This window comes from Medicago truncatula, chromosome 5 (genome assembly GCF_003473485.1).
Source record: "Medicago truncatula cultivar Jemalong A17 chromosome 5, MtrunA17r5.0-ANR, whole genome shotgun sequence".
Classification (NCBI taxonomy): Eukaryota; Viridiplantae; Streptophyta; class Magnoliopsida; order Fabales; family Fabaceae; genus Medicago; species Medicago truncatula.
The window spans coordinates 39,201,443-39,221,486 of NC_053046.1; the positions used below are offsets into that span (position 1 = coordinate 39,201,443).

A 20,044-nucleotide genomic window follows, 5' to 3' on the forward strand; every position below is an offset into this window, starting at 1 on the left:
TTATTAAAGGGATTTGAGTAAATTCTCTAGGCCAGGTCTTAATGATTGGTTACATTTGAATCTCTCCTCAAATGGCGTTGGTGTTTCTACCTCTAACTAGATTTTTATGGTTTGGCATATATATAAGGACAAAAATAATCTTATTTTTTTAGCTAAAACTATTTTTGATAGAGGTCGTTTTGAATCCTCCAATAATATGGTTCATCTTACTTACTATACAAGACACATCCCATAGTATTCCATTATATTCCACCAACATCAAAATTTAAATTCATATTGATTGGCACCCTCCCCCCTCCTTCAAACTATAAATTAAATGTTGATGACTCTCGTAATATCATCATTCGCTTAGCTCCTCGTTCTGCAGTGACTTCATCTGAGATTCATTTGACAGCTTCATCAAAGGATTCCATTGTAATATATTGGAACCTTCATTGCTATTTTTACTGAGCTTTTGGGGTCTTTAATTAATTCGGTATTAAGCTTGCATGTGATCAATGTATTACTTCTCTTATCGTGGATTATGATTCTCATGTTATTATTTAGATTGTTTGTGGCGCTTCAACCAACACTATGACTCTTGAGCCTTTCTTACTCGACATTTCTTGGTTTATACATTTTACTGATTGTTTGGACAATTCTTCTTTCTCCCTATTTCTCTTTAGCTCTTAAGCTTCAATTTGATATAATGGGGTATGGTATCCTTATATTACCTCCTTAGTCTTTTGTAGTATACTTTTCTCATGAAAAATAGAAAATCTTCAACAATGCAAAATTTCATCAACTAAGAGCTTCTTCACCCCTCCTTGTCATTTGGTTCAGTAAGATCATTCGCACACATAGACTCCATACTTGGAGCAATTGGGTTAGTAACAAAAGAATTATCTTGCTCCCCTAACCATGCATCTTGCAACACATTTATTTTCCTCTCATCCCTCATTCGCTATCTTAAACCTCCCTTGACCACGACCTCGTGTGAAGTGTGAATGCTACCCAAATAAAGCTCGGATCATGACCAAGATTGACCAAAAAAAATTCACTCCTCGGATCTTTGGAAGATCCTTTCAACTACAATATATTGGTTGTTTGGTAATTGGTAGCTAACTTCATTCTTCCATATTCCTTCCTCATGGTTAATTGATCATAAATTAACCAATGTATGCCTTTTTCATTGCTTTTATTAGATCTTCACAAATAAGAATTTAACATGTGTTGAATCTCGTTTTCTAAAGTTGAGAGGGAAGGAGAAAAGAACTCATCCAATATGTCGTTATAGTTTGAGCAACTGATTTGATTAATTAATAACTCTCTTCCCGTCTTAGACAAATACTTGCCCAACTGAGTAATTTGTCAGTATGGGGCCAGGAGGTATTTATCAGTGGGACAATTCCCGTCTTTGAAGTATAAATTAGGGTTATTTTATATGTGTGGGACAATTCCCCCCATTAAGACCATTACCATACACGCACTTGAAAGAGTTGACAAAAGAAGATTTTTCATGTTCAAACAAAAAGATATACTTGAAAGTAATGGGGCACCACCATTAGTTTGACTATATAATCTACACCCGTGCTCCGCTCGGGTTTATTGTAAAGAGATTTACATATGAAAAATAAAATGCAATATATAATAGGTAACGTGAAAAAATAACACGTGGTAATTCATAGTAGACAAAATAAAACACTTCATAAAATGTATCAAATCTGGAAATATTATAAAAAATAAAAAAAAATTGTTAATCATATCACTAATTCGGATATATATAACCAAGTTTACATGGAAATTAGTGTAGCTGAGTTTGCATGGAAAGTAGGGCATTCTAATTGTAAACGTATTAAATAAGTGTAGAAAATATTGTCAAAAAAAAAAAAGGCAACATGATAAGAATGAAATAAAGGCATAAAATTGGGTGTACACAATATTTTAAAAAAAAAAGCATGAAATACAAAATATTTTCAAAAATAAAATTAAAAAAATAAGTATAAAATATAAGGCATTGAATGTGATCGTTGATATGATATGCTCGTAGTTTTTAGAACAAAAAAGTATAAAATAGAAGACAGCAAACGTGATCATTTATATATGCTCATAGTTTTTAGAACAAACGTGCAGCATCAAATAAGTGTAGAAAATATTTTCTTCAAAAAAAAAAAAGCAAGAGGATATGAATGAAATTGATGCGATGCATTTTTTAGATGAAATTTATTAGATTAAATAATTACAAACCTATTAAAGCAAATGAACGAAAAAAATTAAGTTAAATTGCAAACCTTAACAAAATTAATAAATAAGGATATGTATATACTTAAATAGTTGTGGGACCATTAACTATGAGAGGAACACAAGAAATCTTACGGAATGATGATAACGTCTGATAAGAACAAAAGTAAATTTAACATCCATAACTATTCTCAATTACAATATCTGCTGAATTTTTTTGTTGGAACCAAAAGTGAAATTTCACCACAATGAAACTTTGAAAACCAATTATATTGACTCCCACTAAAATAAAATTCAATTGTCAATTAACTTGAATTAGAATCATCGATCCCCAAAAATACTCAATCCATCATGCCTCAAAATTAAAAAACACATGGCAATGAAATGATAGAAAAAAAAAAACAAAGAAAAGAATAAAAAAAAGCAAAACACCATAAAGTACTAAAGAGTGATAACATCAGTCTTAGGTGGTTCAGTTGGATCAAAATCATCAACATCAACATTTTTAGAAAGCCTCAACAAGCTCCTCATAGGTAAAATAGCTTTAGGGTTAACATCATGCATTGCCCTAGCAAACAAACACCTACATGCTTCACTTGCATTCTCAAACAACATTGTATCCCTGTTATTTGGACCCAACAAACAATGTCCCAATATTCTCAAAACTGGTTGCAACAATTCCCATGGCATTGGAACCCTACCGCTCTTAACAAACTCTTCACCACCTTCACCTACTTTCTGTATTTCAACTTCATTATTTTCTTCTTCTTCTTCTTCTTCTTCATCTTCGTCTTCATCTTCAAAATTCTTATACATGTCACCATCTTCACCAGCCCAAATCTTACAAAACTTACAAAAATCAATTTTTGGTGCAACTGGCATTTGCGAGATTTTGTTGTAAAACAACTCAAATGCAATGCCGACGATTCGAGCTCTTCGTGTTGATCGAACAGTGCCGTGTGGCTCAAGCGAAGGTGATAAAACAACGATGTTTAGATCAGTCGCACCGTTTTTATTTACTACTGCTTTGAATTCATGATACACGCTAGGGTGTGACATATCAGGGATAGTAACTGTAACAGCTTCACCGGCGCGTGAGTTTGTTTCATGCGCGTATAGTGCTAAAAGAACGGCTTCAAACCCGGCTTGCGGTTTTCTATCCGCGACTCGTGAGAGATAAACTCCGGCGATTATAGGTAGGAAACGGAGGACGGTGAGCTGGAGATCACCGACATTGGATTGGAAAGTGTCATAGAGCCAACGACAAAGATTGTTGTCGCCAGCACCGGAGCTGGGTTGGCGGAGGAGGGTGGCGATTTGGTTGTAGATTTTGAGTTCGTTGAGGATAGAGAGAGGGGTGGTTGATGATGTAATGGAGAGTGTTGGGTTGACGATGGTGCAAAGGGATTGGAGTGCAAATTGGATTTTATCTGAGGAGTTTGGGGTGAAGGTGACGGCTGAGGTGGTGGGTGTGGTGGCGGTGGCTTCGTCGTCGGACATTGTGTGGAAGAGAGGGTGGTGTGTTTGTGAAATGAGAGAGACAACGTTGTAACGAATGAGTTTGTGTTGTTTTGTGTAATGGTGGTAATGAATAATGAGAGAGAAGGCGTAGGTTATGGAGGAAAATTAGGATCTTAGTTGTGTTTTGATTCCATTAATCGTCTCTAAAAGAATAAGAAAAAGGTATCATGTGTAGTCATGGCAACAAAACCTATACCTGTTGTTACCCGCCCTAACCAAATCCGATTTGACGGGTTTTCTCCATTTTGACTGGGTTTGGGTTTTCCCCAATTTCAAAATACGGGTATGGGACGCGTAACAGATATATAGGTACCCACCCCGAACCCATACCCAAATCCGTCCCGAATGTTGAAAATTAATTTATGTTAATATGTCATGTTATTTTGTTTGATAATAGTCGTATTATAAAAACCACCATTGATATTTAAAGGAGCAACTAAATCAATTGGTCTAACAATTGTTAAAACGAGCATATTGTTGGATAATGCATTGCAACATTTCTCTGGGGTTGCAGAAAAACTTCTATTTTTTATTTTTAAAAAAATTATTCAATGCGGGGACGGGGATGGGGCGGGGATACCCAAACCCATCGGGGACGGGTATGGGGTTCAATTTCTCATCCCCGTTGGGTATGGGTAGGGTAACGGATAAGTATATAAGAATCGGGTATGGGAACGGGGAATGTAAAACCCGTCCCCACCCCACCCCATTGCCATGTCTAATCCTGTGCATTTGAATTTTTCTTTTCCATCAAAATTTTATTTTATTTCATTCTAATTTTGATGTAACTTTGGTGTGAATAGTTTTCACGCCAACTTCTCTCTACTTTTTCTCTCTACAATAATACTCTTATTTTTGTTGAGGTTAAAACAACTTTAATATAAAATTTTATGGACCCGGTCCAATGATGGACCATTCTATTCTAGTGAGAGAAACTCAATCTTCTCTCTAAACTTTCTTTCTCCTTCGTTCATCGAGGAGGGGTGGTTTTAGGTCATTTTTTGACCTCGAATCACCCCTCTACATCTTTTTCCCTTTTCTTTCAATTTAAATAAGTGGTTTTCACACATATCAAGTTTTTTGTTTTTTTGTTTTTTTGTGATTTCGTCGTCTAAGTACGACATTGTGCTGTTCATCGTCTTGTGCGGCGTTTGATTTCGTGTTTTGTCGCGGTGTTTGTTTATTTCCTATTGAAAGATCGGCATCAGTCAATTACAAATTTAACCAATGATTTGGACGTCAACGTTGAAGATCCGGAAGCATGTGAATTTCGGTGAATTAGGTTTTATCATATTATTTGTAGGCATTTTGCCTTTTATGCTATTAACTTGGGTGCTGTGAGTTTGTTCACATATTCACCTTTTACGTTTTTAGCGATGTTTGTATCTGATGTAATCTATCGATTTGAATGAATGAATATCGTTTTGTTTTTGTCAAAAAAAAAAACAACTTTAATATATGATTTTAACCACAACAAACCTTGTTAAGTAAATGTTACTCTCTCCGTTTCTAAATATAATCAAAATTGATTTTTTAGGTTCATTCATTTAACATACATCATTAAATGAATGAACCTAAAAATTAAATTTTGCTTATATTTAGAAACGGATGGAGTAATTTGTAATAATGATCTACCATAGTTGAATTAATGATTTCATTGAAAGAATAAAAATCACAAAAATAGACAACACATCTGACAATGAAGCGAATCTACAATATAAACAATTCAAACCTTTTCTATAAACGAAAATGCTAAAGTGCACGACATATTTGTCGTGCAAATCCCAAGAAAGAGTTGAACTATTTTATTTGTCAAAAAACTCTCTGTTTCTTCATTGAAAATAACAAGTTACATGAAATTGTGACTGATATTAACTTTGACGGTGGTAAAAGTTTCCTTGTCGGTGCCTTCCCAATTTTCTCCACCTCACATGCCACAAACACAGTGCTTGCAGCACTAACGGTGATTATGCAGAGGTGGTTGTCAACAACCAATTCTCACTCCAGCGGCGTTGTGATCGTAGTCGTGGCGGCAACCGTGACGAAAACAACGATGGAGACAAAGTGAAATTGTAAGGCAACAACGACATTGCTTGTTGTTTGTATAGATGATGAGAAGGCTATGCCTTCTACCCAGTATGCCACATAAACAATTACATAGTTGTTTCCATTTTGTTTATCTTTTGAGTTTTTTTTTATTGACAAGTTTATCTTTGATTTTTAAAAAGAAATATACCAGTAAAAATAATAAAAAATACACCTTGCTAGTTGCAACAAAAGGAAATGTGTGTGTGGTCGTGCAAATTCGTGTGTATGTTTGTCGCACCATCTAGCAACACTCTTCTATAAAATAAAATAGTACACGTCGCATGTTTTAGGCCTAATTATAATTTAATGTTTTTTCAATTCAAGGAGAGAGGTTACATATCAAGGATTTGGGCAATGGTTTATTTGACAACTTTTAATATCACATTAAATCGGACAATTATGTATTTTTTAATTTCATTAAATCACCTGCAAACAAAAGAAAATGAATTGTGTATAAAAACAAGTCAAAGAAAAAATCAAATCAAATAATATTAAACCAACAATGAAGCTATTTCAAAACATAACCTCCTATATATTCCTCATTTCATTGCAATTCATTTTCATAGAATTCTCTTTCCGTAATTTTTTTGATATATCACCGTCATAGTCCCAAACCCATAACTCTCAAGCCAATTTTGTTTTGTTTTTCTAAAAACAAATGAAATGTCGCATGGTGTAATAAACCAATCTTTCATTTCAGGGATGCTATCCTCTGTCACTAGAAGAAGAAAGTGCAAATGCATAAGTGCGAGGAGAAGAAATAATTAAGATAATCAACCACAACATAATTCTGCTCCACTTTGTGTCATTGTTTATAAAGAATTTGCTACACTAGCAATTGTAGGGAAGAAAATTCATATATTGATTGTTTTGGGTTTGTTGGGTAAAATTTGTAATTTTTTAGGGGTTTCTGCTTTATGTCCTATTAAGTGATTGTAACGTTAAAATTCACTGTATAAGAATTATATAGGAGAATTAAAACAGTTTTCAGTTTATCCATCTTGGTACTCAATTTCTTTGAGTTGTGTTGCTAGGGTTTTTTTTGTCCTGATGGGATCATGTTGTATTATGTAGAGCTTTTATGCACCATTTTTTCCACGGAAACATATTTTAGTTTGTATTTTTTAGGAAATATTTTGTTAGAAAGTGATCTTACTCACTTCTACATACTTTGTTGTTGTTTCATTTTTCAAGAAAGTCTACGTATTCATGAAAACTGTACAAGAAGTCCACATATATTAGGTGAGAATGACCACTTTTCATTCCTTTTTTAAAATGATTATATGTGTTGATGAACTTAATTCATTTGATAGGGACATTGCATATATGTAAAGAAAATTTCTAATCGCTAAACTACTTGAAAAAAAAATTAATAGCCAATAAAACAAGTTTCAGTTTTTGGAGGATAAGTCAAATTTCAAGTGCAAATAATATATTAAATAATAATCTCTATTATAAATATTTGCCTTAATTTTTTTGAAAAGTACATTTGGCACATAATATTGCTTTCCATCATTAATTATTTTCAATTGTTTTTTTAATTGCTACCATTTGTTCATGTCTCTATTACTTTAGTGATATATATTTTTTTCGGTAATAATATGTTTTTAATAGTGTATTTTTAGTTGAAATTAGTAGCTTAATGAATTTGATTTTGAACCCATCATTTTTCTGGCATTTCCTAATTATTGGTGTAAGTTGGTCCAAAAGAAGTTGTATTTACCGGATAATGTTAAGTTGTGTCCGGTTTATAATCCTACATGATAATCTCTTTATGTATATATTTGACTTCTTCAATATTTTTTTTTGCAAATAAATGATCTTTTGCAATTTAAAATTCGCCTCAAAAGACAACAAGTAAGATGTTGAAAGAGTTTCTTTCTCATATGATTAACCAATTCTCATCTGATTAAATTTAATTTCACAAATATAAGTTCACTAGTTTTTTTCATGTGTTAGCGAAGGTAGTGTGTAGTGATAGGTAAAGGTTATAGATGGGCAACCAAAAGTAATATATAAAATTAAAATTATAGAAAAAGAGTAGTATTTTCTAACAATTAAACCAAAGTTTTTAGCGATTTTGCTCGGTATTTCTCCTAACCATTTTCTATAATTTAAATATTAATAATTATTTTATTATTTTTTGTTTAGGTTTGAGGAGAGCGAGAGGTTTGGAGTGAGATGCTAATATTAAAAAAAATTAAGTCCAAAATGTTTTATACATACACACATCGAGACACTAGATATATCGACTCCAATGGTGTTTGGTGTACTCACTATGACTAGAGGCATATGTGAGTGTCGGATAGCACTTGTGTACCATTATGTTATATAACATTAGCCAATTAAGGTGTGCCATGTGGCACACACTTTAAAAAACATATATCAAATAAAGTATTTATAAAGTAACATTGGTATGTGGCACACTCTTATTGGCCAATGTTATATAACATTGGTACCTTAATGGTACACAAGTGGTGTCCGTGAGTGCTCATGTATTACACTATGTGCTTCATTTATCAAGTGATAATAATTATATAAAGCGGTGTGTGTGTTTTTAGAACGAGAAATGATATTTGTACAATCAATTTGTGATAACTTTTGTACAATTTTCTCTCTCATACTCACATGATGGTCTTATCCTCTCTCTTCCTTTTTCTCTCTCCATTGTTTTTGACCAATAAGAAGAGAAAAAAACAAAATTGTCACTAAAATTGTCATGGAATAGATGTACAAATATCATTGCTCTTTTAGAACATGCGGCGACTTTACTCAAGCATAAAGATGATGATTAATCAATAATGGTAATGTGATTAGATTTTAGGAACGAGTGAGTTATGATCAACAAAAAGTTATGAATGTGGAAAATAATCAAGTTACCGCAAAATTTTAGTGTGGCAAAAATTTGCGTCAACAAATTCATCAATCTATAATTTTTTTCTTTTTTCGTTCGTAATGTTCTTTTTAAGAACAATCAAGTCGTATTAAAAATAAAGTCAACAAATAGACATAAAGTAAGAGAAAACAAATGAAGACAAACAATCTTTTAAATAGAAGAGTTTAATGTACCTCAACTAACCAAAATAGAAATAATTTAATGTGTTCTATTATTTATACATAACCATGTATTAAATATATTGAGATGAAAAAACTTATATCATTGCCTAAAATTTATTTAAAAAACTATTAGAGCCAAATGGTCATTTTTTTTATAAAACCTACTTAAGGTTTCATATACTACTAAAAATGGTCATTTTGTGTCACATTATACTGTTGAGACTCATATCCATTTTGCTTCTGTAGAAGAAAAAAATTATACTTTGTCGTGGTCATTTTGCTTCATGTAAGCGCTTATATGATATCGTTTTTATTTAAGATACTTTAATCATTTATAAGCTATCTTTCCTAAAAAAAAATTAAGTTATTTAGTTGATAATTAATAACAACCTATTTAGAGAGGAAATTTTGTTTCACCCATTTATTTCACCTTTGCGATGGTTTCTTTCTTTTTTTATTAGACAAATATTAGTTGTTAGTAAATTTGTAAAGGGTAGGGAAAATGTTAGTTTTTGGGCCTAAAAACTCTGGCTTAAACTCTCTTCATTTTCCATTAGCTTACCTTCATCTTATTAATGGATTCTACAACTAAATTAGGTCATCAAAATAATTAAAGAGACGATTATATCTTCACAACAATATAAAATTGATAATTACAACGTTGAAAATAATAAGTAAAAATGGATACAATTATATCTCACAATCATTAAAAAAAGTTTAATTCCCACGCAAAAAATATTGTTAAGCATAGTGAGATAGATACTAGATTTTCTAATTTATTTTTTGGAGCTAATAGATTCTTTTATTTTTTCTTAGCTACTAAATTGGGTCTTAAATTTTATACGAAACTAAAATTTGTCTTCACTCAAAATTCATTTGTGTTATCATTCATTTTGTTAATCTATAAATGTAAATTTTACAATATCATATTTCTCATTAAACATTTTTTTGAAATATATAATACCAATTAACCGCTAATTATTGTATTTATATCAATGACAATCGTACGGTTTCAATGTATTTCAAATTAAATATGGATGCGAAATTTCTTGCATTTTAAATTTGAAACTTTGATTATTTCCTTTAATTGCGCTCCGACATATGACATCTATATTGGAGATCAAAATAATTTGTACAATTTTTTTGTTGCGTACGTATGTAACTCATTTAACTATGCAATCCGTCAACTCATCATAACATATGTCACTTTGTCAACTCATCAAAACACATGCATTTTTCCATTGTTAGTTCCCACCAAAAAGCAAAAGTGAATGTATTTTAAATAATAGAGGTTCGATAAAAATATTTGAATGAAAGTGAATGACATCCAAAAACGTATATTTAACATAAAAATTTATGCAAACGAAATTCAAAAACTGACAAAACAATTAATCATGATGCTCATAGTTCTTAGAGTGCCTACAGTAGGTTTGATCATCACATTTGACAAAGAGAAACTCCACACGCGAAGTTCACACCACATCTAAATTCAAAACCATAAAACATTGGGTATATTAGTCATTTCAGTTATATGTTGCTCAATATCTACTCTTACATACAATGTAGAAGTTTAAATGACACATGATGTAACACCCCGTTACCCAAAAGTAAATAAATAACAATAATCATCAGGGTATTTCACCAAACGGGTATGCTACATTGCAATTTCAAAATTCTTAAATAGAAAATAAAACTATTTAATCAAACCACTTGATAAAATATGAAAACATAGCAGCGGAATAGTTTCCAATCCAACAACAGCCTACTACGGCATTAAAGGCCTTAGCATGATTCAACAACATTGTTCAAAAGACAATAAAGGCTCCACATTGCAAATCCAAAATTCGATACATGGAAAAGAAACAACAATAATATAAATAACAGTTCCCATCCCACGTATCAGAGCCCTAGATACGACTCTTGAGCCACCACCGACTACTCAGGATCACCTGCAAGTTACCCATAGGAAGGGCAACATTTTCAAGCAGAAGGGGTGAGATTCACAACAATAAACATAGATATTAAATCTTCGATTGAATCTAACACCCTAGAACTTCAATATATCATCTTGCAAATATTAATAATTTATTCACAAGTCACAACAACATCATCATAATAATCCACTTAATAAGGATGTATACAATGTACATATTACCACGACATCAACAATACAACATGATCACAATGAATATATATAAATAAATGTATATTCAACATCAACATCATCCATCAGATAAAACGGAAACAACAACCAAGACTCATGCAAATGACATGACCACTGCTAAGACACCATCTTAGACTTCTTAATGAGATGCATTATGCATGTGGTACCAATCAGGACCGGAGCCCTCACCGCTTTTGAATGGTTAAAGCATTCATCAGGACCGAAGCCCTCACCGCTGTTGAGCAACTAGTACTCCAGGACCGAAGCCCTCACCGCTGTTTTATGCATATGCAATGGACCTACTTGTGTATATCTACATACAACTGACCATGCAATGCAACTCCATGTGACTCCAATTAATACAACATGTATGGTTTAATAAATAAATCATACATCATAGCCATCAGCAATAGCAACAACCAGCAATTCATCAATCCATAATAATGCACAATTACATAAAACTATGCTCAACACATCAACAATAAGTTACTACTATCCATGCACGAAAATCAACACTCAGGAACTGAGTAGCTCGCCTCGCGAGCACATCTGCTCGCCATGGCGAGTTCACAAAAACACTAGCTCGCCATGGCGAGTTCAAGGCGAACTCGAGGCGAGTAAAAATCAGGTACTCTCGGGAAAAAGTGACATTTTCTCACTCAAACTCCAATTCTAAGCTCCCTATTCATCTTTTTAACCTAAAACTTTCGCCATTCATCATTAATATCATCTAGGTACCTTAAACCATCCCCAAAACATCTTATAACAACTTTTCAAAAATCAAGTTTTATCCAGGCTTACTCGCCATGGCGAGTTGGACTGCTCGCGAGGCGAGTGATGAAGTTGCTCACTCGCGAGGCGAAGCATGAATGCTCGCGAGGCGAGCGATGAACTTCTGTACGGGCATAAATCTGGTTTTTCCCCAAAATCCCATTTTTCTTCCAATCACTCCCCAAATCAGTTTACAGATGCAAATTAACTTTCTGTATGCACTTAGAACCTATTTCTAACATCAAATTCATGCTTACAACATCAAAACCCACAATTTCAACATAAAACCCAAAATCCCCAATTTTTACCAAAACCTGTTAAACTCAAAATCAGACTTTAAATTCTACACTATTGAAGTAAACCCCACCCTTACCTTAGAAATTGAAGAAGAAATGCACAGCAAAAAGGGGTTCCTCTGGTTCCTCTCTCTTGCTCCTGGTTTTCTCTTCCTTGGTTTGGTTTCACGTAAAACTGTTTTCTCACGTACAATAATTCTAACTTCTATTTTCTTAACTTCCCACTTAAGAGTAACTCCCTCCTAATTACACTTAACTCCCCCAAATTCCTAATAACTCCAATTAATTCCCCAAACACCAAAATAATTAATATTTCATACTTATTCTAATTATTATTAAATAAACCATATAATAAAATAATACACCACATAAATCACCAAACATCATATATAAATATATATATATACTCCACATAGTTTAAAATAATTAAATAAATAACTAGGGCGTTACACATGACACATTAACGTCTTTCCCTCAAGTGTGAGATTATTTGTATCTGTTATATGATTAGATAAATCAAATAAGCCGAAGGGCGCAACAAGGTAAAAAATATGGTGGTGGCGGTTTGATAGAAGGATGTCTTTGTTCCTTTGTTCCAAAAGAAAAGAGAAAGTAAATTAGGAAAAGAAATAAGGTGAAAAAGGAATTTGTACACGAGACAAATGATAAAGGAAAAACCAAGGAGTGTGTGCTTTATTTGTGAGAGTATATGGAACATAATGAGTTGCTGGTAATTTTTATGAATTGTTGAAGGAGTTGGAAATTATTGGATAATTATGCTATCAAAATAATAGATTCATTAAAAAAATGTCACATCAATTTAAAATGTCTAATAAATATGTATTTTGTGAACGTAGCATCTACATTTTTTCATTGTAAAATCGGACAAAATATCAAAAGCGAAAAAATTTAAAATAAGGTGGCAACTAGGCTACCCATGAAAGAATGATGGGTAATTTACCCCAACCAATACACATTAGCCACATAAGCACATATTCATGAACTATCTTGACCCCACAAATAAATTGCTCATTTTCATTAGTTGGTGGGTAAATTACCCACCATTCTTCAAAGGTAATTTAGAAAAAAAAACCTTAAAATAATAGAGGTTGAATAAAAATTTGCTTGAAAACGAATAACATCCCAAAACTAAAATTTAAGACACAGAATTAAACAAATGACAACAAAAAAACTAACAAAACAAATCGTCATAATGTTGGGAATTTCGTGGGAACCTTTGTTGGGTTGTATCATAACATTAGGCTAAAAGCAAGCACACAAGTGAGATTGACATCACAACTTCACCCAAAATCTTAAGTCATTAGATATATGAGTCATCTCACTTATATGTTGCTCAACATCTACTATTGCATTCAATGTGTTATTTTAACTCACACTTGACACATTAACATCTCTCCATCAAGTATGAGACTTTTGTGTCCACGATCCACCACCACGAACCACTTCCGTTCCACAAAAATGTTGAAGCGGATATGATATCGCCATTGGGACTTATGGGGAGCCAGCACTTGTGTGAATCGATATATTGCAGAAAGAGCAATCACACAAGTAATAATGATGTTACATCTTAAACCTCTAATATTTTATCCAATGTTAAGATTTAATTGACATTTATTACATCACAATATTCTATCCTTCGAGGATGACAAAATTCTAGCCTGTAATTAGCACGGATGTCCATACTAGTAACAAGATAAACAAAGACTAGCCAATTTATTGATTTGTATGTAATAAGGCTAAGTCCATTAAGTTGCTTCAATCAACAATGATGTTTAAACATTTGTTCTTTACTGACAATATTGAAACATTTGTATCCTAAATTGACAAACAATATTTGGGTTCAATTTAAATCTCTGTATCCTAAATTAACAAACAATATTTGGGTTCAATTTAAATCTCTAAATCCAATAATCCCAATTTATGATGGGCAAATTTTGCTTTCAAATGATCCTTCGAGGGGTTTAAATGACCCCAAATATTTATTTATATCTATTTTATTTTTAAAGCCACGTCACACCTTCTTCCCTTATCCAAAAAATGTCAACTCAACTTTTTTGTACATTAAACAACCAAAATCTTTTAGACTAAAATGACTAACGAATTTTGAACCCATAATTTGTTTTATGAATTACGATAGTGATGTACACATTCAGAGATCAAGATAATTGTTTCCTCTTATTTTATCATTTGAATGAAATTTATTTTTTGTTATGCAAACCAGTATCTCTGCGTGCAACTGTAAATGCTAGTGCCTCGAATCGGTATGGCTATGACGGATGACAAAACTCTTCTCCAAGGTTTAACAATATTGTATTCTCAGAGTTATATTCGAACTGTCAAGACCTCTAGTTAAGTTAGGAGAAATTATTTATCATCTCATTCAAGTGATTTTGGATAAATAAAAAAATTGTTGAGTTTTTAGGATTTTTTTTTTGTTTTTAGTTGGTTTTTTTACTATGATATTTGTATGGAGCTTTTAGCGACAATAATCTTCGTTGGAAAACCTGACACACAAGGTGGGTTCCCCTGTTCCAAACAAGTTTTCCATACACATCGATCCTTTGACCACGCTTAAGGGGCCCAAATCTCTTACTGTTTGGACCAATTTATTAGTGGTCTTTTTGAGTTGTTTTTATAAAATACTACCTTCGTTCTTTTTTAATTGTCACATTTTAACATTTTACACAAACGAAGACAATCAACAATTGATATTACTTTTGATGCAATAAGCTATACTTTTACTATAATGACCTTATTCATTTAATATCACATTTCATATATTTCTCTCTCCGCAATAAATAACTAAAGATAATATTGGTAAAACAACATTTAATGTTGCATTGAACTTTGAAAGTGACAGTTAAATAGGAACAAAAAATTTCTACGACACTTAAAAAGGAACGGAGGGAGTAGTATGTATATTTTAAATTATGAAAAAATTAAAATCCTTCAAGAACAAAAAAATTATATTTTCCAACCACGTTTTGGATCTCATTCATTCTTTTTAGTTTTTAGTATATCCCTTCTTTGACCGAATTAACCACACAAACCCTTTTCACTCTCTCTTCACCACTCATCTCTTTTTCAAGGTATTTTCACCCTCTAATTCATTTAGTTTTTATTTATTCATCAATCATTCTTATTTTATTCTCATTCTTTCGGCAAAATTAGGTTTCCACTTCTCAATTTTGTCTTCAATTAGGGTTTCGATTTTTTCCCAATTCATTGTTTTTGGGGTTTGAATTTTCAACCCTTTTGACTCATAGCGTAGAATCCCATTTTTTTATGGCATTTGATTGTCCACAGAGTATTAAGGTTTCTCAAAATTTGGTAGAAAATCCAGGTATAAGCATAGACATAGTTGAATTGAATCCAAAACCCAATTCCAAAGCAATTTCAATTTCATTCCCTGATTTTGTTACAAATACCAAATCTGAATCTGGAAAAGGTGAGATTTTTAAGGGGAAATCCAAGCTGAATTCTAAGAAAGGAATCAAAGCAGCCTCTGCTGGTGCTTTGAATCAATCATCAGTTCCTGGTGATGTGGTTATTGGTAATTGTAGGTCAATTACCGACCTGCCTCCGGTGTTGATATCTGAGATTCTGAATTGTCTTGATCCCAAAGAACTTGGAATTGTTTCATGTGTGTCGTTGATTCTGCGTAGTCTTGCTTCTGAGCATCATGCTTGGAAGGAATTCTATTGTGAAAGGTGGGGGCTTCCAGCAGTTCCTGAGGCTGTCCTGGATTCGGATTCTGGGGTTGGGGATTCGGTTAAGGATGAAAAGTCATGGAAGGATATTTTCGTGGAAAGAGATTATAGGAGTAAGACTTTTATGGGAAGGTATAGTATGGATGTGTTGTATGGACATACTGAGGCGGTTCGGACTGTTTTCTTGTTGGCTTCTACAAAGCTTATATTTACATCTGGGTATGACACTGTTGTGAGGATGTGGAACATGGAAAGTGGGTTGTCGGTTGCATCGTCTAAACCACTTGGCTGCACCATTCGTGCGGTTGCAGCTGATACAAGGCTGCTAGTTGCTGGTGGTACTGATGGGTTCATTCATTGTTGGAGGGCTGTTGAAGGTTTGCCACATCTGTTTGAGCTTAGAAACTCACAACAAAATAAGAATGAGGTTCGACTTTGGGGTCATGATGGTCCGGTTACTTCACTTGCTTTAGATTTGACAAGGATTTATAGCGGCTCTTGGGACACGACTGTTCGTGTTTGGGACCGTCACTCGATGAAATGCACTGTCGTGTTGAGGCATAGTGACTGGGTTTGGGGACTTGTCCCTCATGATACTACAGTTGTCAGCACATCAGGTTCAAATGTCTATGTTTGGGATACAAATAGTGGTAATTTGGCAACTGTTGTTCTAAATGCTCATGTTGGTAATACTTATGCTCTGGCAAGAAGCCATACTGGGGATTTCATTTTTACTGGGGGTGAAGATGGTTCAATTCACATGTACGAGATTGTTGACGGTAGTTATGTGACCGAAGCTCTGCATGTTGCTACATGGGATCCCCACTCTGGTCCTGTGTATTCCCTTGCCTTTGAGTTTCCTTGGCTTGTTTCTGCATCAAGTGACGGCAAATTGGCTCTAATTGACGTGAGGAAGCTGCTGCGCAGGAGCAAGCGTGCCATTGGAAAGAGAGCTACGAAGGCAAAGTATTCGGGCGAAGTTAATGTAGAGCCTCCACAGAGGATGTTGCATGGATTTAAGAGTAATCTTTTCTCTGTAGGTATAGGAGCTGATCGAATTGTTTGCGGAGGTGAAGAAGGTGTCGTTAGGATTTGGAATTTCACAGAAGCTTTGGAAATTGAAAGCAGAGTTCGTGCATTGAGAGGAATGCGATTAGAGAACAGAATGAGACGACGTAAGAACCAAACAGAGCTCAACAGTAAAGGCGGTAAGAGTGATCAATGTTCAGCTGCGGCCAAGAAGAGTTCAGTGACTTGTATTTGGCCGAGTAAACGTGGGATGGGTGGAAAGACGAAGGCATAGTGATCGATGCCATCAACTGCTTCTAATCGCCAATTAGCTCTGAGTCAGCTATCCTTTTATGTTTTTACAAAATTGATATATGATCAACTGAAGTTTTATTTTTTGTATTGTGATTTAATGATCGGTATTAATGGTAGCAATGAGATCAGACCAATTTTATTCAATATCTATTGCGCATGAATTCCAAATGGAAGTGTTTCTGCGTGAGAATTGGTTTACACAAGGTAATAGCCAGTTGGTATTTATGGTTTCTTATTGAGATTTGCCATTTCAAATTTTCAACTAGAATACTGTATATCGTTATCAGATTTAGTTATGCTGTCATTCAGATTTGGTTCTGCTCTTATCATTGCCATTTTTCATTGTCAAATAAGTTGTTGCGTTATACTTAATGAATAATAAGAATATTTTTCCTCAATTTTGAAGCGAGCTTCTGTTGGTATGGTCTTAGTGTTGGTACCAACAATTTCAGAATTTACATTTGATCATTAATGGAATGAATATTCAATGCTTTAGTTCCCAATTGTAAAATTATGGTCCATGTTTTATTAGTGAATGCATACAGTAAGAAAGAAACACGACATTAAAGATTTCAATTTTTTAAAATATATGCACTCTACAATTTCATTTAATTTGTTTTTGTTCAATCTAACAATTGAAAATGAACAAATTGTGAGTTTTTTGTTTTGTTTTGGGCAAGGTAAACATTATAGTTTCCTTAATATAATTTAAATTAGTAATTGAATTGAGCACTACATTTATGGTCTAACACGTCTCGAATGTGATTACTGAGGGCACTCACGGATAAAAAAATACATGTTGCATTTGCATTCTGATACATTTTTTAATTAAGTACATATCAATTGTTTTCAGTCATTGAGTAAAAATATATATTGTTTGTAGCCAAGATAGTACTAAGTAGATTTTCTGCAAGATTAGCTATATCAAAACAGAGATGTTCAAGCTGGATAATTGCAAAGTTCTTCAACAAACAAGTCTTCAATTGATGGAGTCACTAATAAGTTCATTTTACATTTTCAATCATTTTGGGAAACGATATAGTTTTTCAACCTACTAGTTAAGGATAATAAACTGTTCTAACACTAAAGAAAATCCCTTTTCGTAAGTAAAATAAGAGACCTGTTTAACATCTTTAAGGATTTGGCACTCAATGTTTACCACGAAATTTAAATGTTGGTGCATATGAAGAAATGCAAAACATTTTATTTAAAGACATTAAAATAACAAGAAGCCTTTAGAGAAAGCTTATTGCACCAGCTTGCACGTAACAAAAGTGAGATGTATCAAGGAAATATCGAAAGGCAAAATGGAAACATTGAGTGCCAAATCAACTAGGTTGCAATAACCAACATAAAAATCCAATTTGAAAGAGAAACAATGCAAGATAGGGAAACTGTGAAACTAATTTGGTTTCACTTCTCATCTCATACGATATGAATAGAAGCATCCTTTACAAAGCCATTGAAGGAAATTGTGAAACTATTTGGAGACATTCAGGAGCCGACCCAAGGATAAGGCCACTAAAACCCTCACTTTAGGCATACGAACAAAAAAAAAAAATTTATAAGCAAAAATGCCTCATATGCAGATAAAAAATACCTCATATATCAAAATTACACTTACTTTTAAAGATTATTGGGCCGGCCCTAGAGACACTTGACTGCACATTTTCCTAAATACAATGACGCCAAATGAAATGATACCCCAGTAACACGGATATTGGGGGTAGCTGCCCCCCACTATTCTAAATATTTAATAATAAGACATTATGATCTTTTACTCCATAACAAATATTGACCAGCATGACATAAAATATCATCTAGGTTTTCATCTTTCAATGTGATTTAAGGGCAACAACATGCAATATTAACCACTCTTCGAGTGTTACCAACTAAGTGAGAGTAGTGATAGAGCAACCTTTTCAGCCGTGGCAATGCTTTTTTTGGAACTCAAATGCATGACCGTTGGATCGTTTGAATGCTCGAATTTTACAACTGTTCTTTGAGTAGGAATGATTAAAAATTTGAAATGAAATGAGAGAAATTGTAAGAAAAATATGAAAGTTTGTGGTGATCTAAAGAGAACAGATTCTATTTATATAATATAAGGGTAAAAATATATTTTTTACCAATCAATCCAAACTTGCACGTCGCAAGCTGCAGAGCAGCTCACAGTACCTTTATGTTGTTCTAACTTAAGGTTTAGAGTTTACAATCTTGTATTCAAATACTATGGTTCAATAAACTATACCACGTTGTTTTCTGTTTACAGAAGTTGCACCATGTGTGGGAAGGTTCTATCCGACTCACCTATAAGTACTTTGTTTTTCCTTTTTTTGTATCTATCTTTGTTGTCTATCAATTGGGTCAATAACTTGATCTATCAATTTAAATTATGCTTTGTTCTTTAAAAATTACTATGGTATACTGAATTTTCTGTGTGCTTTTGTATGTATAATGTGTGATCATATGTTCTTGCGTTGCCTCTTAAGTCCCTTTTTCCATGCATTTGTTGAATTGATAAGGTGGTATGTTTCCTTATAGGTTGCATCTAACATCTAAGGGTGTTGATATTAAGGAATAGATGCAAGCAAATAATGTATGATGATATTCATTGAAGGGGCATTGTTCAATATGGTTTTACCATGTTTTGTATTAAATTGAAACTCTACCCTTTAAAGTTTATCAATGATCAATTTGAATGAATTTTTCAAGTACATATGAAAAAAATCTTGTTATGAGTTTTTTTTTTAGGGAAATTCTTGTTATGAGTATTGTTTAAACAATAAGCCTTCTGTATGAGTTGATATTTAATTTATGCATCTCAATTCTTTAAATACTCCCTTATTTAACTTCTTCATAACTATCTATAA

General features: G+C 33.2%; 2 protein-coding genes across 2 annotated transcripts; one reads left to right on the plus strand and one right to left on the minus strand.

The window, feature by feature from the left end:
- Positions 1–2,661: 2,661 nt before the first annotated feature.
- LOC11432312 (uncharacterized) lies at positions 2,662–3,763 on the minus strand. Its single transcript, XM_003617027.2, has one exon. It carries the CDS (start codon positions 3,718–3,720, stop codon positions 2,662–2,664), a length of 1,059 nt encoding a protein of 352 aa, XP_003617075.1. The 5' UTR covers positions 3,721–3,763.
- Positions 3,764–15,152: 11,389 nt separating this feature from the next.
- Positions 15,153–17,410, plus strand: LOC11421437 (F-box/WD-40 repeat-containing protein At5g21040). The gene has a single exon (XM_003617028.4). The coding sequence runs from the start codon at positions 15,424–15,426 to the stop codon at positions 17,149–17,151; it is 1,728 nt and encodes a 575-aa protein (XP_003617076.1). The 5' UTR covers positions 15,153–15,423; the 3' UTR covers positions 17,152–17,410.
- Positions 17,411–20,044: the final 2,634 nt, after the last annotated feature.